This window comes from Columba livia, chromosome 1 (genome assembly GCF_036013475.1).
Source record: "Columba livia isolate bColLiv1 breed racing homer chromosome 1, bColLiv1.pat.W.v2, whole genome shotgun sequence".
Taxonomy (NCBI): domain Eukaryota; kingdom Metazoa; phylum Chordata; class Aves; order Columbiformes; family Columbidae; genus Columba; species Columba livia.
The window spans coordinates 157,924,677-157,951,907 of NC_088602.1; the positions used below are offsets into that span (position 1 = coordinate 157,924,677).

Sequence of the window (27,231 nt, forward strand, 5' to 3'; positions counted from 1 at the left end):
CTCACATTTCTGTTGTCAGTATAATGAGAAACAACCCATAAAACTCTGTCTGTATCATTGTTGAGAAGAGGCCAATAGCTATTCCTTCTGCAGAGGAATGTAAGCAATGAGAAAGATGGCAGAACTGAATCATTAATGAGCAACACCTATTTCATTACTACTGACTGATTTTAAATTTCCAAAGACAATCAGGAAAGTAGAACTGTGTTGAAATGCCTGTTACAGACTCAGGTCCATGCCAGATGTCACTTCAAGTGTACACATGTGGAGACTATGTGTCAAAGAAGCTTTCTTCAACACCTCACCAAGTGCTGGAGCTTCTTCTGGGACCTACAAAACTCAATTGTCAGATAACAGTCTATCAGAAGTTGAATACCTGAATATCTGATGCTTTTCTTTTCCAGTGTCAGTCTCCTTTTTCCAATAACCAAGCAGCTAATACAAATTATGACAAATGCAACTGAATTGTTTTTAAATGTCTTTTTCATATTGGCAATTGAATAAAATTACAAACTTCCTATTTTAATCCCAGACTTTCTAAAGGGACAAATCCTTCATTGAAGTCAATTAAATTTTGCCATAGATTTCAGCAGTACCATAATTTCACCTCTGAAGCTCTACTCTGTATTTTCCTGAATGCCCCATTCACTTTAGCTGTTCCTTCTAAATTTTTGGAAAGGTTTAATCAGTGCTCTCACCACAGTAAAGGCAGCTGCACCAGAAGCCCCAGGAGTGTGTTTGCTCCAGGTGGAAGGGGTCTCTGTGAGGCTGGGTGGTGCTCAGCCAAGGAAAGCCAGGTCTGGTCTTTGCTAAAGCTTCCACCAGCATGTTTGGGAGTGTATTAGAAAGACTCCCTCAAATATGGCCATGATATTTGATTACCAGGCTGGGGAGGGGCAGGGAGAGGCCTTGGTGTCCCATATCCTCAAGAACTTACCCTGGAGTTGCTGGTTTTGAGGTCAGTGTGCTGCTTAAGCCATTTCACCAATGTGTCACTCCCACCAAAGGACTGAGGCTCTCCATATGACACTGGGTAATGCTCAGCCTGAGGGCAAACATTAAGGTATGGTGTGCCCTTCCCTCTGGGGAAGCCCACATGATTAGGAGATCATATTGCAGAGGAAGCCATGCAGTTAATCAGAGGAAGAAGTGTGAATTATGTAGCCTCCTCCACTGTTTGCATTCCATTGACATGCTTAATGACCACCAGCAGAAAATCCATCCTCTGCAGAAAAGCCTTGCAGGGTGCCGGGGGACCATTAAGGAGAAATCTGAGCTATTTTTTTGGTGTCTCCACCAGGGACTCACCTTCCTAGGCACCTGAGCACTGGTACCTGCCACAGAGCCTTCAATGCCCCACCACTCCCATGACCCACCCTGAAGGTGCACACCTGGATGGAGGAATATGACAGCTTCTCGAAGTTGGGCAGTTATTGACCATCTCTGGTTGCTCAGCAGACTCATTTTTCCTCGCTCCACTTCACTTGTGTGCATGCCTGAGGACATGAAGGATTTGAACACCCTGAGGAGGCAGCATGGAACCTGGGGGTTGGAGATCTCTTTGAAGCTGCTGACAAACTTAAGAGCAAGGTTTCTTGGAGGAGGGAGAGGGAGTATACAAAAATTGAGCTTTCCTCTTCCAAAAGCCATTAAAGGATGCAAAGGGAGAACAGCGACAGGGTTTGTAAAAGCTGAGGATTTTTATGGCCTGGGAGTGGGCAGAAATTAAAACAGCTGATTGCAGTTCTGAGCTATTTAGCCCACTGATACTGTGCCATCTATAGCAACACTGTTAAATAGACCAAGAGCAGTTAATTGCAGATACAGCTTTCTGGTGTCACGTAGTCAACATCTGGTAGCTGAAAACAGCTGTATCCTGGTTGCTTCACGCGCGGGAACAGGGGTGTGACAGACAAGGGTGCCCAAATCTGGGCTAACCCTGCCGGCTCTGGAGAAAACCATGATTTTAGGAGTTTGGCACCTGCATAAGTATCATGCTGAGCAAGGTCCCGGCCCTCTGACATGCATTTCTCCATAAACTGAGAATTCTTCAGGTTATAAAAGCATTTTTCTTTTCTGAGTGGTACATACAAACCTTGCCACCCTGAGCCTGCCTCTCCCTGGATTTTACAGCAGCTCTGTGGAGTCAAGGTTAAGGAAAAGCCACAAGGCATAAGATTGGAAGGCCCCTTAGGAATACCACATGAATAAACTGTGCTTTTAGATCCATCCTTGCTTTCAGTGCACCTTAACTCACTCCTGCCTGCAGCAGAAAGACAGCGATGTCAGTGGAAAGGAAATCCAGATTTTACCTTAATTAATCACATGCGGGAAGCAACATTAGCAGCTGTGAGAGGGAAAGCACAATCCCATCTCCTTGTTGTCTATGAATGCTTTTCAATGACTGCAACACTTAAAATAAAATAAAATAAAATAAAATAAAATAAAATAAAATAAAATAAAATAAAATAAAATAAAATAAAATAAAATAGACCCGCCCGAAGGACATTTGTGCAGGATTGCCATTGTAGGGCTTTGCCTATCCACTACCCCTGGGCCAGTTTCGGGCAGGCTGTGACAGATGAATTAAAAGTAAGCCCCAGCTATGCTGGAGTTTCATTTTACAAGGGCAAACCTGATAGATGACGGCTGTGTACAGACCGAGCAGAGGACATACCTGAGGCTGCTCAAGGGTTACCATAACTTTACAAGGCACCAGCCTCATCTGTAAGGCACACAAAATGGATGGTGGAACAGCTGCTGGCATCGTGGTTTGCAAACCTCTCCCACTAAATGCTGCACGCTAAACTCAGAGATGAGAAAGGGAAAAGAGGGCTGGAGAAAGACTAAGTATATCCAGAGCTCAGCAAAACTAAATTACTTCTCCCAAATTCAGCTTGATTTAAGGTTTTGACTTCATTTTGAGTGGAGGCACTGAAAAAAAATCCTTAAGAGAATGCTCTGAAAATTAACCATTAAATCCTCTCAGATTCAGTGAAATTAAAATATTAGGAAATCAAAGCCAACAAATTGATATTTGTAGCCATGCTAGCTTTGCAAGTAGATAAAATCTTTCCTTTTATGCAAGCTTTGCATTGTGTTAGAGCCCTGCCATTGCCCAGAACAACAATTAAATACTACATCAAGGCTACCTGTGTAAGCACTTATCCTTGCTCACTGAGCTTCAGCAGCAAAAAAGATTGCTGCAGATTTTCAGCTGACAGGAAAATGACCAAATTGTTTGGAACTACCTTTAGGAAAATAAAATACCTTTTGGCAGGTCGCTCTGTGGATGAAACACGCAGAATTAGGGAAAATCTAGGTAGAAAATAAGACCCCCAACCCTGCAAATAAACATATCAAACATGGGTGTTACATTCCCAGGCCAGCTAACAGGGTGCTGGGCAAGAGGACCTCTGTTCTTGAGACACGGCCAAAGCATTTGTCTCACATGTTCAGCTCCAAGCACCTTCCCCAAACTCCACTTTAAGACAGGTCAGTAGAGCTGTTTCTGAGGTTGTTAACAGCAGAACTGCAGAGTTGAATACATTCTGGAAACCCCTGGTAAGCTTTATGAATAATTCCTCATTCAGCTGCTTGCCCTCAGTGTTCACACTCTCACAACTGTGGTGAGGAACGGCAGTGCTGGTAAAGCCACCAGTGACGCAGTGGCATGACGCATCCCCAGAGGGCCGATGAGCGCCTTTGAGATCATTTACAAGAAGACCTGTTCCTCTTCCACCTGCACAGAGGCCTTTGGAGCAGGAGTTGTGCGGGAAGGCTTCTCCCATGAGACATTGTAGGTGTCAAGAGGATGGGACTAGACTCTCTTCAGCAGTGCCCAGCAGTAAGATGAGGGGCAACAGGCACAGACTGATGCATAGGAGGTTCCAGGTGAATATGAGGAGAAACTTCTCTACCTTGAGGGTGCCAGAGCACTGGAACAGGCTGCCCAGTGAGGTTGTGGAGTCTCTTTCTCTGGAGACATTCAAAACGCCCCTGGACGCATTCCTGTGTGATCTGCTTTGGTGAACCTGCTTTAGCAGGTGAGTTGGACTAGATGATCTCCAGAGGTCCCTTCCAACCGCAGCCATTCTGTGATTCTGTAACCCAACCCAGCAGGACAGAGGTGATCTCCAGCCCTCCTGGCTGCCGGCCCCAAGTCACCCCAGGAGGCACCTCCTGCCTGACAGAGGCTCTCCTTGGCCTCCCTCCCAGACAGCTAAGGATTCTGGGGGGATGGCAGGCAGCTGATTGACCCATGGCTGCAGTTTCACAACACCAGACCTCTGCGGGCCATGACTTTGAGCTGCTTAAACCCTCAGGAAAACACAGAGGAACAGTTTCCAAATGGTTTGGGAGTGATTGTAGCAGTTTCCCTGGGGCAGCAGCTAAATGTTCCTTTGCAGCTGCTGCTCTTAACTGTCTCTGGGCTAATTCTTAAATACAGGAGTGGGCCCACAGATTGGCTGCAGAAATTATCTCTGTTTCATTCCAGACACATCCATCCAGTGAGCTGTCATCCTGTGCAAGCTGTCTTTTCTCTAACAATGAGAATGGGGGGATAAGATAGCTTATTGTTTATAATTATCACCATTTTATGATGTCTTACTGCCCTCTCAGCCATCAGATACTCTTGTCTCTTCACACTCGACCACTCAGCTTGTGCCTGCAGAATTGTACCAGTCGCTTTGGGCACTGTAGCTTCACATGTCCAATTCCACCTCCGCTCAGAAAGAGATGGGCCAACCATCACTCTCCATCTTCCTTCGCTCTGGAAGGACAGGCGGCCTATTTTAGAGGCCCCCCCCTGCCAAACAGCAGCCTTTTCCCAGGCCAGCTGTGTGCCCCGGTGAGGAATGCTGGCAATTCGCTGCCCGGGAGCAGAGCTGTCAGCATTACTTCCCTACTGGTGAGCCATCAGTCATCACTCACACAAGGGATAAGTATGCAGCCCACTGCCTTGTGACAAGAGCTGTGACTTTGTTTAGGAGCCAAGCACTAGGAATGAGTACCAGGGAAACGTGGCTTAGTGGAACAGGAAATATTAACAATCCATGATAAAAGTGAAAAAAGCAGCCAGTACACATCTAACCCAGTTGGAGGCACCACTCCATGACTGGCTAAGGGTCGTGGCAGCTGCCAAAAAAAGGCAATGAAGAAATAGCTTTTCCACTTCAAGTCTGACTTTTAAAACAATGGAGTAATTTTTCTCATCTTCATCTGTGTACAAGAAAAGCCAGTAGCCAAGGCCACCTGCATATTGTAGTTACCGCTGGCACAAGAAAGGGCATGGAGGAGTCTTCAGCTTCACAGACGGTTTAGCAGGCTGCTGTGAAACTCACATAGACTCACACAGCTCCATCACCCCCCAGCAGCAGGTTAGGAGAAGCTGGTTGTCTGTGAGCTACTACAGCCATGTGCATCAATCAGCTTTTTTTTCTGGTATTAGAAAAACACGTGACTGGGATAAGTGTTTCTGGCCAAAAGGATTTCCCTCAAAACTTGTTATTTCTGGGTGAAATGGTCAAGTGATAGCATAATGGTAGAGAAAAGAAAATTATCCTTTTTTTTTCTTTCTTTCTCTCCGTATGTTTTATTTAAAGCAGTTAGCAGGCTGGAAAAGCTGCATTAATGCGGGGTTCATATCTATACAGTCCTTTCAAGTTATTAGTGGGCTGATAACCTCTCTTTGTCCTTGTAAACCGCAGTAAATAGAGGATCTTAATGGCTCCGGAAATGGGCAATAACTCGCAGATCCCTTCACTCCCAGTATGCTGTTTGCACAATGCCTAGTAATAATCTGAAGTCATCCAAAGACTCAGCTAAATCTCATGTGAAACCTCAGTACTTTGTCTTGCTCTTATCTCTGCTGGACAAATAGCTGTATCACGATGATTTTTTAAGGCTGGAACTTACCTGGCAGGGTATAGTCACTCATGTGGGTCTCCATCCAACGACCAGTGGCACTGACTTGGATACTGCATTTGCAGTTGGCTCTAAGGAAGGTCCCCTACGAAGCACAGAAAATGACACAGCCTCTGCTGTGACAGGCAGCATTTCTCACGCAGGGATGGGGACCCTGCTTACAGGCGATGCTGCTCCCCAGCTCCCCAGGCACGACCTTGGGCAGGCGACACAGGCTCTCCGGTCCCGAGTTTCCTCTTCTCCAAAACAGAGATATGATATCCAAGTGGGCTGAGAGCCTTGCAGAGAGGTGCTATCGCTGGTACAGGGAGTTATCGTCCCCAGGCCCGGGTCCAAAGCACACAGCAACATGAAGGAGAGCCGTTCCCTCAAAAGACCCTGGCTCTGGCACCCAAGCCAAGAACAGGCTGGATTTGTTCTCCGTGGAAGTCGCAGGTTCAGTGCTGTTACTACACGCTGTACTTTCACCTTTGTAAATGGCAGTGGGTGCAAAATATCCCAAAGCTAAGCGACAAAACCTAACAAAAATAACAGTTAGTGGAACAATCCTCTCTTAAACAGTATATGACCCAATTCTTGAGCCTCCTGCAAGTTATAATCAAAGCCATATGTATGGTCATAAATATCAGAAACATTTACGAAACACTGACAAGATCTTAAAAACAAAAGCAGTGATTTCCTCATCTTGCTGGAAGCCTTACAAAACGTGGGGTAAATTGTCTCATTTAAAATACTCTGCTGACCACAGAGCTCTGTATGCTTCATTGTAATGGTTAGTCATTCTATATGTATTTACTGGTTTGTTTCACCTACTATGGCTATATTCACAAACTATTGCAAGAGACAGATTATGAAGTAGGGTCAATAAAAATTTTGTTTATGTGAAATCCACTGTTGTCATAGTACAGTTTTACACAAAATGTAGTTCAAACTCCCATCCAAACAAACATTTCCCCGCAGTGGTGGCTGGCATTGCTGGAGACATCTAGCAGAATGACTTGGAAGGGAGGCAAAACTGGCCCATTTAAAGTGTCTATGGCAAGTCTATACTAGGGTAAATGTGTCAGTTTCGGTGTTTTCCTAGAAAAAAAAAAATCCCAAGGACTTCAGCACAGAAGTCTCACCTCTAGCTTCCCCTACCAGTCTCCTAAGGAAAGCTTGTAGGTGTTGCAATCAAACCAGGCTGCTGATGCAGAGCAGGAGCTTCAGGTGGGTGCCAGCCAGCAATACAACCTCATTTCCCAGTGCCTCACCCAGGACCTGATGCCTCTTTCCTTGTAAATTCGGTGTGTAGCATTAGGCCAAGACCCCGTAAGTGATTGAGCCCTATTGTGAAGTCCCAAGCAGCTCCCAGGTCCTTTGGGTGTCAGGACAACTTCAGGGTGTTCAGCTCTTAGCAGGACCAAAGTCACCATCTTCTGTCCTGCCCATCTTCAGAGCAGAAGGCATGAAGCAATACTGCGAGCAGCATGTAACTGCTGTGCGGTGTTTCCAAGGTCCTTAACTCACACATCAAAAATGCCTCAGTGGAAAGACAAAAAACATTATCACAAACATCCATAATACTCTTTATAACCTTATAAATTTGAAATAAGCTTTTTTAAAAAAAAATTACATCCGTGGTCTTCACAACAGTTGATTTAAAAAATAAGTATGTTTAGGTGAGGGAAGTCATTGAGACACTTTCTAGGAAGGACTGAGATGTTTCTGCTTAGAAACAGGCAGCTTTGGTTTAGTTCTGATTTGGGTTCCATTACAAAGAAAATCATTCCGTTTCAGCTGTACTATGAATTTAATTAAATTGCAAGAGACAGTTGTGGTCTAGATTTCATTTCAGATAGGAGAGAAGACATTTAGATTGGCCTCATTTCCTATTTTATTTTCCTCAGAAAACACAGGCTTTATTCCATCTTCTTCCTATCCCACTCATGTCACTGGGCAAGATGAAAGGCCAGAATGTCAGTGTTATCCTAATTACACACCATCACTGCTGGCACAGATTATGGGCAGAGGTCCAGATTCTGGGGTTTTGTTCCTAGGTTTTCTAAACAGAAGAAGAGAAATAGTCACTGTTTTTGCAAAAGGTCAAAATCTGTCTTAAGTCTGGAAAAACTCGTCTTGATTTCAACGGACTCTGATTCAGGTCCAGATTTTATTTCTGGACCTTGTGCATAGATCCTTGAGTTTCAGCGTTCTTCCTATCCTACTTTAGATGAGAAATAGCTTTTAAGAAAACCCTATTGAGGCAATACTCACCACTAGGAAAATAATAGCCCAGTTTCTAGGACCATTTCATACGTACCATGAATATGTGAGCAGCCTTATTTTATATCCTCTTAATTAGGACTTAAAGTGGAGAAAACTGTTTTCAATGCAACTTTATAAAGAGATCACCGTCAATGCAGAAGCAGAAACAATGTCAAGCTATTAAATTCTCGTTCTACTATATTTATGCCCTCAGAAAGATACTTATTCATCACTGTTATTGAAAGCTCATACAGGACATCTCTAAAATCTGTAATCAACAGTGGACCCTTGAATAGACAATGAATCTACAGCTACTTAACTGGCTTTCCAAAGCACTTGTGAGAGGTCGGGTTTAAGCCATGGTTTGTGTATCAAATATTAGGTTCAAATGCCTATATTTTGGATGTTTACTATTGCAAAGAGAACTTGTACTTGTTATAGCAACAGCCTGCTTATGGAAGAGGTTACTGATATCTCTCCAGTGAAGGCAAACAGCACTAGTAAGTCCATGTTAATGTACATCATGCGACTAAAGTTAATACGCTTTTGGAAGGTGCTCAAAAATAAGGACCTACTGCAGTACAAATACACCTCAGGGCATTTCAAGGCATCTGAATGGCTGAAGTTCTGTGGAGAGCCCAAAGCAGCAGAAGTCATCACACATTCTTCTTGTCGTACCTCATTTGTTTTCCCACAAAGCTAAAAGAAAATGGGTTGGAGGATACACCGAAGGGTGGGGGTGTTCTTTCTGGACTACTTACAGTTTACTTGAAATTCAATCACAGTGCTTAAAATACATTAAAAAAAAAAAAAAAAAAAAAAAAAAGGAGAAACAAGGCACATTTAATGCTTCATTTTCGATTCCTAATGTCACACCATTCACAGGTAAAGATTATGAGCCTGAAATCTGTGTCCCAAAGATAAGTTGTATGTGTACTGTGAGACCAGGCTGAGCATTACTGAAATGTGTAGGACTTTGTGTGGTTGCTCACACATCACACACAGCAAGAAGCAAAACTGAGGACTCCGAGCCCCATAATTGTACTACATATAAAGATTACTCAGAGCATCTAAGGGAGTCTTTCCTTTAGAAGGGATCTACATGTTCCTCTTAGGCCCTTAAACTGAGCTTCATACATTGCAAAAGCTTTGTTCGGGTTTTAATCATAACAGATAGCCCACCAAACAACCATTCCTACAACATACCAAGAGCTCTTTCAATAGATACCTCTTTATTTGAAATGGAATGCATCTTGAAAAATATGAAAAATAAATCACATCTCTCAGAAATCATTTATGAGTCATATTTACACACATTTTTTTTGTGATGACACTGATACTTCTGCTCACAACAGGATATGCTAGAAAACATTTGGTACATCACTGCATCTATAATTTAGAAGCTGGCATTTGCATATCATGAACCTTAAAAAAGAGGAATTACTTCAGGATGTCACAGAGACAACATCCACTTCCTTTTCCTCCAATTTTCTCAGTCACCACAGCTTGAATTTTCTTGCTGAGTCTGCCCCTTGATCACTTTTTTTTTTTTTAATTAAGATCTGTATTTTTGACCTCTTTAGGAAATTACTGTCCACAATTTTCTTAACTATACCAAGCATTTGCCTGTGTGTGTCTTATTGGAATTTTTCTTATTCTCTAATTAATTTATTTCAGCCATATGCTGTCATGGTTTTGGCTTTTTAATTCTTTTGTTTTATTTTAATATTTGTAAGGGGAAAGACAACACAACTTCCTTTCTTGCAAAGCTCCAAGAAGATGGAGCACAATCTGCTGGACCTACTTTCGTAGCCATTGCTTACCAGACAGTGACAGACAGTATTTAACCAAGTAGCTCCAATAAGGATTATACAGTAGCAGAGGAACAAACCAAAAAAAGCCCAGAACTGCCTCATTTATAACATCAAACGATTTCTTGGTCTAAAATTACTATCGGTAAAAATAAAACAAAAAAAAATTTAATGGAATTCAGAGCGTGAGAAAGTTGTTGGATTGTCCACATCAGACAATTTAGCCTTATTTATACTGACATGGCATGAGCCACACAGTCTGACTGTCCCCAGGGGACCCCAGCCAATTTGTTCCCATTCAGTTTCCAGAAGACCGTCCTAGAGGCAACCGGGGGAGGTTTGATCCTTACACCCACCCCCCCAACTCAGGCTGCAGGCACAGGGACAGCTCAAGGTGGATTTTGTGATGTGACCGTCTCTCACGCTAAGAGTTTGGCTGACACCAATGTTTCTAAAAAGGTGACGCAGCAGGCAATGACAACCGGCAAAAGTTTGTTTAACTGTATCAGTCCAAACGGTTTTGAGAGCATCCTTCAGGCCAACTTAAAACAAGAAACATGAGGTGAAAGTGGGACATTGACCTTGAACTGGTGAAGAAGAGCAGCAAATTCAAGTGAAAGCTGTTTCTTCAAACCTTAATGTCAATTATATTACTAAATTTGTCATATTTCATTTCAAAGCACAAATACTTCCAGAAGAGCAGTAAAATTTTAGCTTCAGACTAGATCCATAGCCTTTTGTGGCATTCAGGGGCTTGTATCCACTGAGGACAGGAATATCTGCCTCTCCTAGAGAAACATGTGTGTCTCTAATCACACAGGAATTAATTTTCATCAATTACATTTATCTTTCAGTAGGCTAAAACGTATTTTAGTAGGTAAGATATCAGGGATACATCTGTATATCTGAAAAGGTGGATTAGTTACTCAGTAAACTGTAATTAATGACTCTAAAGAGAGGAGCCAAATTACAAATTACAGTCTATTTTGTGAGTCTTTGACTAGCTCATTAGAGAATCCCCTTGCAGCTCTAACATCCAAGCATTAGCGGAATGATAATGGCAGATGTACAGAGATGCAGAAATTGGCTATTATGATTGCCAAGACAGCAAGTCTAATCCTAGAAGATGCAGGGCACCTTCGATTTCGATTAGTCTCAAAGTAATAACTTCGTTAGGACAGCTGTAATCTACCATTCCGAGCTTGTCATGCAACCTTGTCAAGGGCCAGATTGGAAAGAAAAGCTCGGGAGCACAGAGGACCAGTGAGGTCTGGGCTTTAATTCTGCACCATGATACATTTTGCATGTCTAGTATGTGATCCCTGACCTGGATATGGAGACAAAGACCAAAAGAGAAGGAATAAGTCGAGATCTCTTTTATGCCTCACAGGACTAAGCTTAACTTAGGGTGAAGAAGAAGAGACCATCATATGCGGTAGCCAATTCTGAGATCTTCCTTTGAGTGTCACTTCAGTCTTTCACTTCAAACACTTAAAGAAACAGCTTGAATCAAGAATGAGGGGGCTTTCACAGTCAAGCTACACCTCAGTTATGCAAACAGCAAAGTCCTGGATGCGTGGCTAAAAAGATTTTGTTTACATTCATGTCACTTGTAAAGGGGCCAAAAGCAGTTTTCCTCATCACGCTAGTTAAAATAAATAGCTCCTCAGCTGCAACTTTTCACCTTGAACCAGAGATAATGGGCCACATCGCTCAGTCCTGCTTACAACCACCCCACTTACTTCACACCAGAGAACCGGAGCTGTAGCAGCACACAACCCAAAATGGTCCATCACCTGGAGAGCCCTGTCCTAGAAAGCACACCGGCCTGGCTCCTTCCTCTGCCCTGGGGCAACAGCTCCATCGCGCTCTCACCAGCATCCACAGCCAAACTCCCACTGACTTTTAAGAGGCAGAGGAAGACACACCAGCTGTGCAATTAGCCCTTTGTTTTCCAACTTCATGGCTTCGTCAACGTTTTTCGAGGCGAGATTGCACGTCTTTCACAACATCTGACACTGCTAAACACCGAAATTAATCTAGTTTGTCTCAGCTAGAGAGCAACTTTCAGCTTATGAAAACTGTGACCAAAATAATCCGTTTGCACACTAAGACGTAGATAAGATGGTTTTTAAACTAGGGGCTACTTTAATGCAAGACATTTAAAAACCTCCAACAAAATTTCAACAAAGGCCAAGAGCCCAGACCATGTGAAAAACAACTGTGAAGATGGAGCCCTGAACTCAGACACTAAGAAACGTTCCTAAGCGCAGCTCAGCTCCGGCTCTTCAGCCTAGGAGCAAGCACATCAAACGGGTAAGTGGAGTCCAACTGCGGCTCCTGCATCACAAAATAAGTTGGTCAGATTCCCTTCCACTCATACCTTAAAACAATGGCTTTTAATCTCAGAATAACAATCAACATTACTTTTTGAATCACCAAGATTGCGTAAGATTTTATCATCTTCCACCATGCGTATATTTTAAAAGCTAATAATTTAAAACCCAGAATGTATTTGATATTCTCGCTAAAGGCAAGAGTTTTCATATGCAGTATGGGCTTCAGGCAAATTCCAAACCACACATCACACTTTCCATATTAGCGTTATACAGTGTATTTCAGGTAAAAATGAAAAACTCCGTTGTCAACTCGCACATGGCTGAACTAACCAGATTTTTTTAGTTTCTTTAGGGGCTAATGTACACGCTGTTTTTTCTTTTGCTTGTTGTATACGGCCTACATTCAGAAATGTCTTGCAAACAAGCCTTTAAAAAACAAAACAAAACCTGAACAACCAACCCTAATAAATAAAATAAAATAAAATACATTAAAATAAAGTTACAGTACATCATGTCTCCTCGAAGTCTCAGCACACCAAAGAATCCTTTCCAAGGTTCATAAATAATAGATTTGAAATGCTTCTCGGCACCGAGGGCGGCAAAGCAGCAGCTAGCTGGGGTTCAGGTTGTTGCGCCGCTTGTCTCCAGACTACCTGCATCTCCGGCGTTTGCCCAGTTTTTGACCAAACTGAAGTACCTCCGCAACGAACGCTCTCAGTCCCGCTTCCCCGAAGCGCTTCGTTAACTTAACCTGCAATAAGACAGCACAGCACAAAAGGCACCCGGTGAGTTGAAGCAGCGGTGTCTGGAGCGAGTTCTTCCCGCCGCTGCGGGGCCAGGGCCGGGTCCAGCCCGGGACACCCGCGGGGCCGGCGCCGGGCGGGAAGTGCGGCCCCGGGGCAGGGGCGGAACGGGCACCGGGGGCAGGAGCGGATCCCGGGGGCAGGAGCGGAGCGGGCCCCGGGAGCAGGGGCTGAGCCGGTGCCGGGGGCAAGAGCGGAGCGGCGGCCCTACCTGTGCTAGGCGGAGCTGGAGGCGCTGCGGAGGCGCGGGCCGTGGGGCTGCGCCAGGTGCTGCTGCTTCTGGCGGGTGGAGCGGACGGCGAGGATGGCTTGGCGGTTCTTGTACTGCACCATCTGCAGCGTGATCGCCGCGTTCCAGCCGTGCTCCTGCGCGCACCGAAAGTCGATCTCCTTCCCCTCGGCCATCACTACCGTGAAGTACACGTACTTGCCCTTCCGCTCCACGCAGTCCACCGTCTTCATGTTGGAGAAGTGAAGCTCCTTGATCTTGGCCGCCGGCTCGGCCGGCAGCGACGGCGGCTGCTGCTGCTGCTGCGGTGGCGGCGGCTGCTGCTTGGGGGGGATGAGGAGCAGCCCCTCTTCGGTGAGGATGCAGCGCTTCTTCTTCCAGAGCTGCAGGAGCCCGTCGCTCCTCTTCTCCAGCACCCCCTCCTTCACCGCCTTGCAGCCGCTCTCTAGCATCCTTCTCGCATGGGCCGGCGGGGCCGAGAGCCGCCGCCCGCAGGGGCTGGGGTCGGGGGGCAGCCGGCACCAACCGATGACTCTCCGCCCCGCGCCGGCTCCGAGGCGGAGAGCCGGGAGCGTCCCGGCCCGCAGGAAGCGGAGCGGCTGCCGCCCGTACCGCGGCGTGGCGGGCTGCGGCGGGCGCGCTGCCGGTGCGGGCGGCTGGGGCGGCGGATCCTTCCCTCCCCTCGGCTTTTGAAGGCGCCTCTCCCACCCCCGAGTGACACCCAGCGGAACGAACGGCCGGCTCCTCCCGCCGGCAGCGGGGAAGCCCGACGGCGCGCCCGCGGTGCGCAGCGGAGGGGAGCGGCTGCCCCTCCCGACCCGGCCCGCCCCGCCGAGCTGGGCGCTGCCCTCCCGGGGGCAGCTCCTCCTGCCCGGCCTGGCCCAGCCGCCCCCTCCGCTCAGCGGCGGGCAGCACCGCCGGCCGCCGGCATCCCGCCCCTCCGCCTAAAGCGCGGTGGCAAAGACGGAGCAGGACGGTGCCGCGAAAAGGGTTTCCCCGCTGTAGGTAACGGCCAGAGGCGAATACGGGGGTTAACGTGACGATTCAGACGCTTGATAGTGCTCATTTGCTCTCAGCAGGGTATGCCAGCAGTATCGATCGGAACAAATTTCCTTAACCTCCCCCACCCGGGGAAAAACGGCAAAGGAGCCCCTTCTGTGTGTTTTTGATAAACCGGTGCCAATTTTCAGCAAGACCCCAATACTTAAACGATCATCGCTCCATAAAAATTAAGGAAAGAGACTGACACAGAGCTTGGTAGGGCAGCTTTATCCCCACACTTCTGCATTGCTCTCGGCTGTGCTGGGGAGAAGCAGCTTCTTCTGTATATACAAAAGACATCTTTACTCTCTGCAGCAGTTTGAGTAATGTGTAAGAAAGCAAGCATCCATATGGCTTCCAAAAGGAAACACTGGAGCCTTACTGCTTGGAAATTTTAAAAGTAGTCTAAGAAAAAAACAAACCGATATCCCCAACCCACAAATAAAACCAAACTGGCAAAGACCTAGGACCATTTTGCTTGTTATTGGGCTTTGTTGTCACGCATTTGCTTATTGTTTGGATTCTCCCCTGAGGTTAACTTTTGAATTCATTTACTTGAGTAGAAAACTAAAGTGACCGAAGGTTAATATTAAACTAGTTAAGTCCTTTGATGTATTAGACCTAAATCAAAAGCCCACATAACTGAGTTGTCTAACAATACCCATGTGAGTTGAATGCTGGAAGGTTCATACTGTGGGTGAGAGCACTATTTTTTTAGTATGCATTTAACACGGCCATTAAAAAAACCACACACACCCCCCCTAAAAAAACCCACACACCTCACTGTAATCTTGACAGCTGGGAAGCAGATCGCACTGTAGCACAGATCAGTGAGAGCACATTAAAAGAAAAAAAAAAAATCAATGAATCAATGATAGCTTTTATGGAGTTTGTCTCTGATAACATTTTAAAGAGTTTTTCCTCTTACATTCTTTTCCTCTTGAAGTTCAGAGTTAATCTTGATAAATGATCGAGAGGTAAAAAATTAAGGTAATGATGGCAATTAAAATTATTTAGCTGTTTTACATTTCCTGACGTAACTAGAAGACATTCAAATCAGTGGAGGCAACTTGCTAGCCACAAACTGAACAAAAAAAGAGATTTAATATCTTAAACATCTATTTATCTAAAGACTAATCCCTTCTGTGAAGTTAATATATATGCTATTAAGATACAGTTCATTCTCACAACCATTTCACACCTATTTATCAGCCATACATGCTAGTTTCCAAAACATCTGAACACCACTTGCCATTGTCCATTTGAGCCTAAATTCCCCAGCACAAATATCTACATCTTCAGCTGCTGGTGCACATCCAAGGAGCCTCACACATGGCTTGAGGACTTAGGAGAATCTCCTGCCTCATCCCCCGGTGTGTTTTGCATCTACATCTTCACTCCTGATTGTGTCACATGAGAAGAGACTTGATTTTGAAATTGTCAAACTAAAACAAACGGGTTAAAATGTATTAATGTATATCAAACAATTAAAATACTGAATTTATGTAAGCCATAGGACATGGAACTAAACCTACACAAGACTAATTTCTAGTCATTCACCTGTACAATTGCGGTTGCTGCTCCATCGGTGTCAGTGAACAACTACTTGATTCCAAGTAAATGCAGTAACCAGTAGCATGGAAACCTGCCTGAGAGCCTAGAGTCACACACATTATTCTGTAACAAGCATTTGAGAACTTTTTTCCTCCTGAACACTGTACCGTAACAATAAAGAACATTAACACAAAAATCTATATATAATTTAATGTGAAATTTTTCACTTGTTCTCAATGCTAATAGTAATTAATAATTGATTGAAGAAAAAAAAAAGTGAGACTAGTCTGGAAGGGCAAATATTTTTATCAAATATATAGGAGAACAGGACGAAATTCTAAATTTATTCTACTTCACCATTCCCTGGCATAAGTTCTGTGAAGTGTTGAATATCAGATTTTTAATCCAATTTTAAACATCGATAGACACACTCTGCTAATGCTTTATTCCTGGTGAAATTAATCTCAGCATGTGATGACAAGTAAACACGCAAAGCATCCATTTAAACTGTAAAGCCAACAAATATTAACAGCTGTTTAAAATACACTACGTTTGACCAAAACCACCAGAACAGGGAAAGCCTAGACTAGGGTAAGATGAAATACTTAGGGTTTCATGGTAAAAGAATAAGACATTCTGATTTAGTTGTGCAGAATTTGCCAGTAAAGGATAACAAACTTCATTCTCCTAGACTGGAAGTCAAAACTGAACTGCCAGAAATGTTTCCTCCATTAGCATTTTGAGAAAACACATTCAGCACCATTAAGCATACTACATACCCCACCGAGATTTTACTTCACTTCTCTTGAAATATGTATTTAAGCAACTACATTTATATTAAGTGTTCCGTATCTGCTGCCTTGATTAAGGTTTCACTAAATACTGTGCAGGTTCTGCATCTGTTCCTCCAGAAATATCTGATGTGCAGATGCCTCCTACTGTCGAACCTGAAATACTACAACCTGGAAAAAACAACTCTGATGAAGTCTCTACATCTTAAGTCCATTTATTCCTTACTGATTGTTTTCCTTTTCCATATTCAAAGCTGATATGGCTAACAGAAATGTATGGTTGTTAAATACTCGTCTCCTGTATCATGAGCTCCCTAACTTGAAGTTGTCAAAATTTTGTATGTGTAAGCTTAATTAAAAAGTAATTATAGTAATGGTAATTAAAGTATTCATTTTAAACCCTGAAATATTTTTTTGGGAAACCACCGTGAAAGACTAAAAGGCCCATAATTTTACTAGTGTTCTCCTGGGTAATGAACCTGCAGACAGCAGCCTGACACCAGCTATCAACTATGAGTTTCAAAGGGATGCTAAACATATCTTGAGTGACAACCCTTAAACATCATCATTTCTTCCATTACTGAGAAGTGGCTAAAACAAAAGGTTAAAGGGGAAACTTGAAGAACATATAAAATTGTCATTGCTGGACTGAAGGAAAAAGAAGAAAAAAAATAGCCAAGGACTGAGAAATATGTGACAGAGATATGTTACAATATGTTATATTAGTCATTAGACAGTAAGTAGTTCCTTCTTAAAGCATTTTGTTGATCTTTACCATCTCCCAGGAGTTTCATTGGAGCTTGCTGCTGACAGAACATTGAAGCCCTGAGCACTGGGAGGCAGACTTTCACTTTTAAAAATCCATCTCACTAATACGTGTATATACTCCAGAGTAAATTGGACATAAATAGACGGAAGATTTACAATAACTAAATCAAAAGCATGGTCCCTTGCCTTAGCATTCTCTATAACCTACAGCAGTACTAAATGAACTTTTATCTTTATCAATGATCTGGATGAGGGGGTTGAGTGCACCCTCAGTAACTTTGCAGGTGACACCAAGTTGTTTGGGAATGTTGATCTGCTGGAGGGTAAGAAGGCCATAGAGGGGGATCCAGACCAGCTAGATTGTTGGGCTGCGGCCAGTTGTATGAGGTTTAACAAGGCCAAGTGCTGGGTCCTGCCCTCGGGTCACAACCCCAGGCAGCGCTACAGGCTCAGAGAAGAGTGGCTACAAAGCTGCCTGGAGAAAAAGGACCTGTGGGTGTTGGTCAACAGACAGCTGAACATGAACCAGCAGCGTGCCCAGGTGGCCAAAAAGGCCAACAGCATCCTGGCTTGTATCAGCAACAGTGTGGCCAGCAGGATTAGGGAAGTGATCATCCTCCTGTACTCAGCACCAGTGAGGCCCCAGCTCGAAAACTGTGTTCAGTTTTGGGCCACTCACTCTAAGAAAGACATTGAGGTGATGGAGAGAGTGCAGAGAAGGGCAACAAAGCTGGTGAGGGGTCTGGAGCACAAATCTGATGAGGAGCAGCTGAGGAAACGGGGGCTGTTTAGCCTGGAGGAGGCTGAGGGGAGGTGAAAGGAGGTTGTAGCGTGGAGGGTGTGGGTCTCTTCTGCCAAGTAGCAAGTGATAGGACAAGGGGAACTGGCTTCAAGTTGCACCAGGGGAGGTTTAGATTGGGTATTACGAAAAAATTTTTTGGTGGAAAGGGTTGTCAGGCATTGGAACAGGCTGCCCAGGGAAGTGGTGGAGTCACCATCCCTGGGGGTATTTAAAGACATGTAGATGAGGTTCTTGGGGACATGCTTTAGTTTCAGTGTTAGGTTAACAGTTGGACTTGATGATCTTGAGGGCCTCTTCCAACCAAAATGATTCTATGATTCTACAAAGAAACTCAGACTATTGGCATTGCAGTTGCTCCTGCCTGTCCCTTGCACATCAGAGATAGATGCTTTCCAAAACATTGAAGAGCACTGTCAATATTGCTGAAAGTGTAGAATTACAAAGATGCATCCCCCTCCATCAAGCTCAAGCTCCAAGGCACCCTTCCCTCTCCATCTAAAGTGTCAGTTAATTCTCCGGCCTCTTTCCTCACCAACCCCCCCATTTTTCCTTAAGATAATTCTCCCCTTCAGTACAGCGACCAAAACTAGACAGAAGGCACCATTTACACCAACCTTAAACTCTGGTGTAGTACTTCAACAACTGACCAAGAAACCTTATTTCAGTGACACATTTTCCTAGACTTGAACTTGTTAACAACAAGGTAACTTGTCTAATACTAAATGAGGAGTTTCTCTATGGCTGGTATAAATCTGTAAGAAGTGAAAAGAATGAGTCATAAAACTCCAATCAATGTTGAATGTTTAATGCTCCTGCTACATACTGCCTTTCAGAATTGCTAAACAAGAGTGTTGATCACAAAACTACATTGAGCACCAAAACAGTTTTTATTTAACTGATCTCATAAGAAATGGCACCTCCATTTATATGATTATGTCCTTCCTTTTGCTGCAGTCTAGAGAACACAAGAACTAGCAAGCGAACCTAGAGAGAAGCTCAGTAAAATCCACTGATGGAGACAGATTCATGGCTCTGGATCTTGCAGACTGCAGGTGAGCTTTGACATCTACCAACTCCTCTTTTCAAATATGGTACCCCATTGTAGGGTATGAAGATATTAATGAGAAAGCAATCAAAACACAAACAATTTCTTTAGAATAACAACTTCTGAAATTCATTGGACAACTTTTAATGGAGCTTTCTCTTTTTAAGATACAGTTGCCAGATGCTGTTAGTAAAAGTGGGCTAGATCTAAGTAAGGACTTCAGATACTTTTCATGTCCTAAAGTATGAACCCCAAAGCCCCCAACTGACTGCTCAAGCTCATAACATGTCACCAGTTTGATTTCTGCATGCCCTGAAGTTTAAACTTCATCCTGGGAAACATTCATAAAAGAGACAGAGTGATATGCAAACACCTGGCAAGGTCAGTGCTTCAAAGGATAAGCATTTTATGTCAGGATTTATGTCAGCACAAGAACACAACTATATCTACTTTAAGACACAGCTACCAGACAATGTGATGTTAACCTTTCATTACTGTATTTTTTTATGCTATGATGTATGGGTTACCTAAGAGCACAGCTTTGACTGTACTGTTTTATATACAGCTATAGATAACAAGAGCTCCCTGCTCTCAAAGCCATAAATATCTGGAGAGAAAGATGAAGCCTGGAAGGGATTCTGAAATGAAGAAGTGTGGTATTTAAGTGTTCAAGGAATAAGAATAAAAACAAACACAAACGAAACAGTTTAGTCAGAGCACACAAAGCCACTTCTTCTCAGGGGGCATGAGGATTCTCAAGGGCACTTGGGATAAGCCATATTTTCTATTACTTACCCTCCAAGCAAGAGACGTGCTAGAGATTCTTCCACCAGCTCCATCCTCAGATGGCTGTTGCCTCCTGCTTGCCCTGCTCTTTTCAAACCTTTAACCCTCTATGGCTAAGTCAGTATATCAGTGGAAAAAAAAAGTAGCTACTGTAGAAATAGATCCATGGCTAGGCTGGACCTTTTCATACTTCAAAAAGTTATCTGGGTACTTGCTTAAAAGACCAGAACTTCTACAGTTATGTGAAGGACAAGACTGCATAGAGTATAGCAGTACCTTAGTGACTGGGAAAACTCCAGTGGAAGACTTCAAGTTCATAGTTTCAAGCTGAGCACATTCTATCCACAACTCAGGAGCATAAGAAAGATCTACCTCATGTGTCAACTGACAATGAACATCCAATATGGAAGAAGTATGAACCAGAACATACAAGCATAAGCACAGTGAAAAGAATATTAGGTAAGGAGAGAGAAATTCCTTGGGGTTTGTTTCCTCCTCTGCAGATGTTTGATACAGTGAGTACAAACTAGAATACAGCCAATTTTTTTAGCGCTCCCTTATGCTGCTGCAGGGCAAATTTTGTTCAGGACAACCAAGCCCTATCTACACAGACTGGAAATCCAAGGTACCTTTCTTGGCTCCAGATTTCACACTAATAACCAGTGCTTCAGAGTCAGGTGCAGCAATATTGAAGTCCTTTACCAGATCTAGCCCCACTTCTAAAAACTTGTCTTCTCCAAAATGGCAGAATTGACCAATCACCAAAATTCTAGCTCAGATTCACAAGTATCACACTGCCAGTGGAAAGTATGGATCAAACTTCACAAACTATTTTGTTTGTTTCAAAATGCTGCACAATTTACTTTTCAGTAACTCAACTTTTATTTCCAGTAAAAAGTGAACTGCAGCATGAAAGATATGCTTTACCAGTTCACACATGCAGATACACACATCATAATAAAACAAGACTAGCTTTTGAAAATACTAGGTTTTATTCACACCCCAGTGGTAAACAATAACCTTAATATGATGACTAGGTTTCTTTTGTAGATCACTATGTCACATAAAATACAAAACCCATAGCATAAACAAGCTGACAGTTATGAATGTTTAATGTGGTCTCGTTGGAAATTAAACAAGTTATACTAGTCTTCTCAAGTAGTCAAATTCAAAATGCATCATCATCTCCTAGTTAGTACAAGTCACTGCCATTTCTATAACAAGGTAATGAAGGCACAGCTAGTGCAAGCAGACTTAAACCCATTCAGACTACTGGGCTGAAAAATACTTTGGTTGATTCTTCAGGAGAGAGTTTTCTCTAAAGAAATATTGGTCTCAGTTAACAGTTCTGATAATCTTCACAGCTGCAGTCTAATAGCTACATGACAAAGACTTCACAAGAACCAAACTATGTAGCAATGAATTAACATTCATGCTTTAGGGGATTTACTGCATTCTACATATTGGCAGAAAATTATACTGTTAAAATGCTAGGTAGATTGAACCTACATTTTAAACTGGTTCTTATGTGTTCAATTTTTATTTTTTTTTTAACAAATTGGTTACTTATTTCTACCAAGATACAAAACATAAGGCTGTAAGTAACTAATAGTTGTGTTTAGGCTATTACAGTGCAGGTAATCCTCAAGGCCACATACACACTGCTTCACTGCTGCTTGCATTCTGCTGGGTTTTGATCCTTCTGTTGAGAAAAGAGGAAATATCAGTTTAAAGATAGTGTTTTAAAAGAACTATTAATATTGCTAAGCATACTTTCTCAAGTTCCAGCATTCATGTTCTTCCATCATCTTTTCCCTTAAAGTAACTGGTTCATATTAGTAACACTGCTGCCTCTGGATGTGGCAACAGCCACACCGCATTTATTTTGTGCATGGCTATTGCCCAGAACAAAAATCAGTTTATAATTAAGTGTGGTGGGATACTCTGAAAGACAGTAAAACTGGAAAAAGGAGAAGGAAAGTTACACACAGTAAAAAACAACCCAGCTCAGAAGTATCCATGCTTTCTTCAGTTAGAGGCAAAAGAAACTTCATGTGGTCAGCAGCAAGGGCACAACCTTACTCCAGAAGCCCCTGTAGAGCAATGCAATGAAACACCAAATCATGGTACATTCCTACCACTCTACAAGTGTCTTTTGCAATAAAGTCCAGTTGCTAGAAAATCCTAACGTGGAAAATTTCTTCTGTTATACTGAAACAGACAAGCAACAATATCTCACAGTAATAGGCAAATTTAAGGAAAAGAATTTTTGGGGACAGAGTTCAGTTGCAAGTTTTACTCCACTTTCTTGGTCTGGATAGCTGTTCTAAGAGTGCAGTGCTGTAATAAATTCAGCTGGCTTTCAGTCTGATCAGCTTACAACTATTTATTCTTGTGTCAATACACTATAGTACCACTACTGTCTCTAGCCCTTTGGCAGTTCTCTCCAAAACTGAGTGTACAGTCTTACCCTTTCTCAGTTCTGTTTAGCCTCAAAAAGCAACCTGAAACAGTGGAAGTAAGAAGCCCATCTTGGAGATTTTTAATTTTCATTCCAAAACGTTCTTGATAGGAAGCAATTTGAATACACTATAGCAGAGGAAACCTCACCAACAAGTTGTACATTTTGAAAAATAGTTCTGTACCCTACACATCTTTATAAATACAATGCTAATATTATGTAATTCTTTCAATAGTATTCTGATTGTAATTCAAACCATTCCTACTGAAAAATACTGCCTCCTCTGAAATTACAATAATATTTTGCAGCAGACAACTTTAGTTCACACCGACTTCCTTTTCATGACTGCAACTTTCACATACCACCATCAGATGCTTTCAGCCAGCCAAACGTGCCTTTCCCTCAGCCAGGAAAAAAAAGCTATTAATTGAGTGGCTTGCAATCAACCACCTTTCCCACAAACTGAACCTGACTAGTCATGTGTCCTTCCCATGCAGTAAGAAAGCTGCCAGTTGTTCTTGGCTGTTCACATTTTAGCACTTGGCTGTAGATGCATTCCTGAACCTTGACTCCTGCTACCTCAAGCAATAAAAGGCTTGCTGTTATCTTCCCTGAAACAGCCTCTGTTTTGTACTGTGCTGGGAAAATCTGTGCCAGTCAGCTTGTGACATGTTCCTAAAAACTGAACCTGGATTACTCAGTTCTCTGTATGTCCTTAGAACAATTATACAACATTTAAATCATTAGCAGCAACTTGCTGCATAACAAGTTTATAGAAAAGCAAGCCTGACTAAATTCAGTACTCAAAGCCAAGTTACTTTCACAAGATGATTCTTGGAGAAGGAACTCTAAAAAAGTTGCTCTACCAATAGTAGTCTGTCAGAACTGCAACTAAAACAGCCTCAGACAAAACATACTCATCATATGAACTATTGAGTAAATACTTAAAAAAAATTATCAATATTTATATTTTAAGTGTGTATATGCATACACAAACTTCAAACATGCTTTTTTAATTCCTTACTTTTGGGTCATATTCAGGATCATGTTCTTCATCTGCCTCCTCTTCCCCCTCCTGAAAGAAAACATTTGTTCAAATATCTCTAGCTTAACCACATGCAGCTTCCTGAGACATTTTCAAGAAAACTAAGATTATATTATATAATATAATGTATTAATATAATATTATATATATAATATATGTATATATTATATATTATATATATTATATTAATACATTATATTAATACATTAATTACCACTTTAGTTTGCCCTCCATAAAGCACATAATCTTTTGACATCAGTTGCAACTTAATTTGTAAGATACTTTAGGGTTGTCTTAATCTGCTTTGTGATGGTTAGTTTGTGTTTTGTGTGTTTTTTTTGTTTGCTTGCCTTTTTGTTGAATTTTTTTTTAATATTCACCTTAGATCCACAAAATAGTGTGTTGTATGTTACATTCATAAGTCATATTTAAATATGTGTCCAGAGCATTCAAAAACTGAAGGAATTCTTACTCTTATTCCACATAAACTACAGAAGGTAAACCATTTAAGTTAAAGCCTTATGTTAACTTACCTCATCATCTGCCTCTTCACCTTCCTCATCATACTAGGAAAGAAAATAAATGGTTTTGACAGTGTCATAAATGCAGTCATTTACGGCTCAAGTACAGCAAGATAAATCAGAGACCACATTGTATTATACTCTAAGAGAACTTCCTAGACCTGACAGATTTAAAAATGCTTTATGCATCAGCATGAACAGTCAGTCTCTCAGGCTATGCTCTGGTAAACTGCCTACCTTAAGAGTTCCTTACATGCAACACTGGAAGAACTTATTAGACTCTGGTAACATTTCTGGGCAGAAGGGTGTCTCAAAGTTTAAGGCAATCTGTACAGTCAGTCACTTCCTTCCTCCTCCTCGAGCCACAGCTTTGGATTGAGGGCTAACATTTTACATTTTAAGAATTAATTTTAAGCCTGGACTTATCTTAGCCAAATCAAACTGCCCTTGTTTGTGTGGAGGCAGAGGAGAAAATATTTTACCCATATAAAGTTCTGTGGTTTTGTGGTTTGTTTTTTGAGCTTAGCTCCTTTAAAGTGCTTAATTCAAGCTTTTGCAGAGCTTGCCTTGAATATTTTGGCATACTTTGCGCTTAGCTGACATTTTTTATGATAAGTGCCCTCCTGAAAGAATCAGGCTTGAATCCCAAAGGAACTTGGTAGCCCAGTATCACTTGTAAGCACAAATAGTAGGCTGAGCAGCTAGACTGATTTTTTTCTCTGGCAGTTCATTATGGCTCTACCAAAATATTGGGTACACCACCCTAGGAATGCCTTACACAGAAAATTCTACTCAGACACACTCTAAATGTTCAGCTTCTGCCAGAAAACTCTGAAGTCACTACTTCAAAAATGAAGTACTTTTGTGCTGCTCTTTACTGAACACTCTAGGAAGCTCAGCTGAAACTAATGTTGATACATCCCACTGTAAGGATACAAACAATGTCGGTCAGAAATTACCCAAAGTCTTAAAGCAGTATTATTTCAAAGTTTTTAGTGTTTTGAAAGAACATTATACTTACATCTTCATCATCATCTTCAATAGCTTCTCCTGTGAAGTACAATACTGATCGGGGAACTATACGTTCACGCAAGAAATGGCCTATTTCAAAGTCTGCAGCGAGGATTGCCTCAGCATCATCATCCTGCATTAAAAAAACCCCACATAAATAAAACAACATTATTTCCTAAACCATAAGCTGGTAAATACTTTTGACACAAGTTGCACAGACTTTGATGTGGTCAGATTTTTACAAATCCCATGTGCTGACTTATTTGGTTCAGGACTTTATAGAGTAGAAACTGTGAAGCCAAGTTGTACACTTTAAACAGCCTACCTGCTTTATGCAGTGGGGAGATCGCTTCTTCAGTAAGCTTAACTACACAAAATTCTGGAGTTTAAGTTTTATTCTTTCCCCACTCCCAACTTGCTTTTGTTCTAAATAGAAAAACTGCTTAATACCTCCCATAGATTTTCAATTCATACACACAATACTCTTAAGAACTAAATACTAGCCAGGTGAGCCTACCTAAAGAATTTACAAGCTACTTTTAAGTTCTACAGTGCATGTCCTCCATGATTCTCATTAGGCAAGCCATTGTGAAGCACCTAAACACCTAAAAATACTGTGATCCAGGCCCAGGTTTTCACTCCTTTTGCTTACACACCAAGTGTTCTGCTGTTCCTCATCTGAGAAGTTATTTTCAATTTAAAATGTGCTTTTTTTTTTTTTTTTAAAAAAAAAAAAAAAAGATGAGCACACAGCTCTTTGTGTCCCTGACAACTGGAGTTTTAACAACATGCTTCCAGAGGCTTTAATCAGATTTCTTACTAAAGCTGCATAATAAAGCACTTAAGTGTTTTCGGTAGTTTCTCCTTAGAAAAACATCGCTTATTGCCACAGTTTTCTACCAGTGAGCACACAAAAGTGGGCTCTTGCAGTTTTCTGTTCTTGTTTTACTACTTTGTCCAAGAGTTAATAATCTTGGGAAATTTTTAACAGCATAAAACATAAACCAGATACATGCAGCCATTAGAGAAGATCATCCAAACAATACCCAAAGGGAGAGACTTACATCACCCCATTAGACCAAAGGCTAATAACAAAGATCACTATATTTGTACAACTGTTAACAACTCACAAGGTAGCTTTCAGGAAGGATAAGCTGTTACGGTTTACTAAAGTGAACTCTACCATCCAATTCAACAAATACTCCTTCTAATACAAAAAACTCAAATACCTACTATTCATCACAAGTATTCTCAGCTAAATATAGAAACAGTTAAAACTGGAGCTGTTTAAGAAATTCCCAAACAATTTCAACAAACACTTTGTATATAAAGCATGAATTCTTTTACTGGTGTTTCCCCTCTACCCCCTTATTTTAAAAAAGACAACTTACCAGGTCTCCACTTTCAGGAACTGTACCAAAAAAAAGAAAAAGAAACAAGTGAGTGAATACATAATACATCTAAAGTTAAGGCAGATAAACTAATACTGAATTTACCTTCAGGAGGACTAAAGAAGTTGAAGAAAGAATCATTAGAAACAGTTTTTGTCACGGTTCTAACTGTTCCACGACCCTTATGTTTCTGCTTCTTCTTAATGGTTTTCAAAGTAACATTCTTCCCTTTCTTCCAGTCTATTTGGCAACTAGAGAGGAAAGAACACACACAACAGCTGCCACTTAATACCATTCCACTTGTTACAGGTACCTACTGAAACTATAACAACTGCAAAGGATACAGTGAATATAAATGTTAAGGCAGTGTTTATACAGTGCTACCTTTTAATGAGTTTATACTTGAGAACAAAAGTAACAGGTTCATTTTTAGGATTGAAGTTTTTTCATCTGAAAGTTTCTCTTTCCCCACTCAATCTCTGAAATAGTAATTTTAATTTGCTACCAACTTCTACCCAGTACTATCACAGCCTGGTGTCATGTAATTTTTAGCACTACCTATCCATTATAAGGTAATGTCATATTTGGTCATGCTAGTTGTGCCAAAGTTTACCACACCTATAACTGTAATCAATAAGCCCTTGAAATAATGCATCAA

At 42.0% G+C, this 27,231-nt stretch overlaps 2 protein-coding genes across 11 annotated transcripts in view; both read right to left on the minus strand.

Moving 5' to 3' along the window:
• Positions 1–9,388: 9,388 nt before the first annotated feature.
• PHLDA1 (pleckstrin homology like domain family A member 1) lies at positions 9,389–20,462 on the minus strand. The gene is made up of 4 exons (XM_065051584.1): positions 20,421–20,462; positions 17,720–17,827; positions 13,340–14,301; positions 9,389–13,076 (listed from the first exon to the last, which is right to left on the minus strand). The coding sequence occupies exons 1-3, from the start codon at positions 20,460–20,462 to the stop codon at positions 13,345–13,347; spliced, it is 1,107 nt and encodes a 368-aa protein (XP_064907656.1). The 3' UTR covers positions 9,389–13,076; positions 13,340–13,344.
• A 655-nt stretch (positions 20,463–21,117) lies between these two features.
• Positions 21,118–27,231, minus strand: part of NAP1L1 (nucleosome assembly protein 1 like 1) — a 37,514-nt gene continuing 31,400 nt past the window's right edge. For all 10 annotated transcript variants that reach the window (XM_005510239.4, XM_065040879.1, XM_065040846.1 and 7 more), the window contains 6 exons: positions 26,679–26,824; positions 26,574–26,593; positions 25,193–25,315; positions 24,184–24,216; positions 23,630–23,680; positions 21,118–21,846 (listed from right to left, as the gene is read on the minus strand). In XM_005510239.4, the coding sequence (XP_005510296.1) occupies positions 21,811–21,846; positions 23,630–23,680; positions 24,184–24,216; positions 25,193–25,315; positions 26,574–26,593; positions 26,679–26,824 (409 nt within the window). In that variant the 3' untranslated portion in view covers positions 21,118–21,810. The remainder of the gene's footprint in view (positions 21,847–23,629; positions 23,681–24,183; positions 24,217–25,192; positions 25,316–26,573; positions 26,594–26,678; positions 26,825–27,231) is intronic.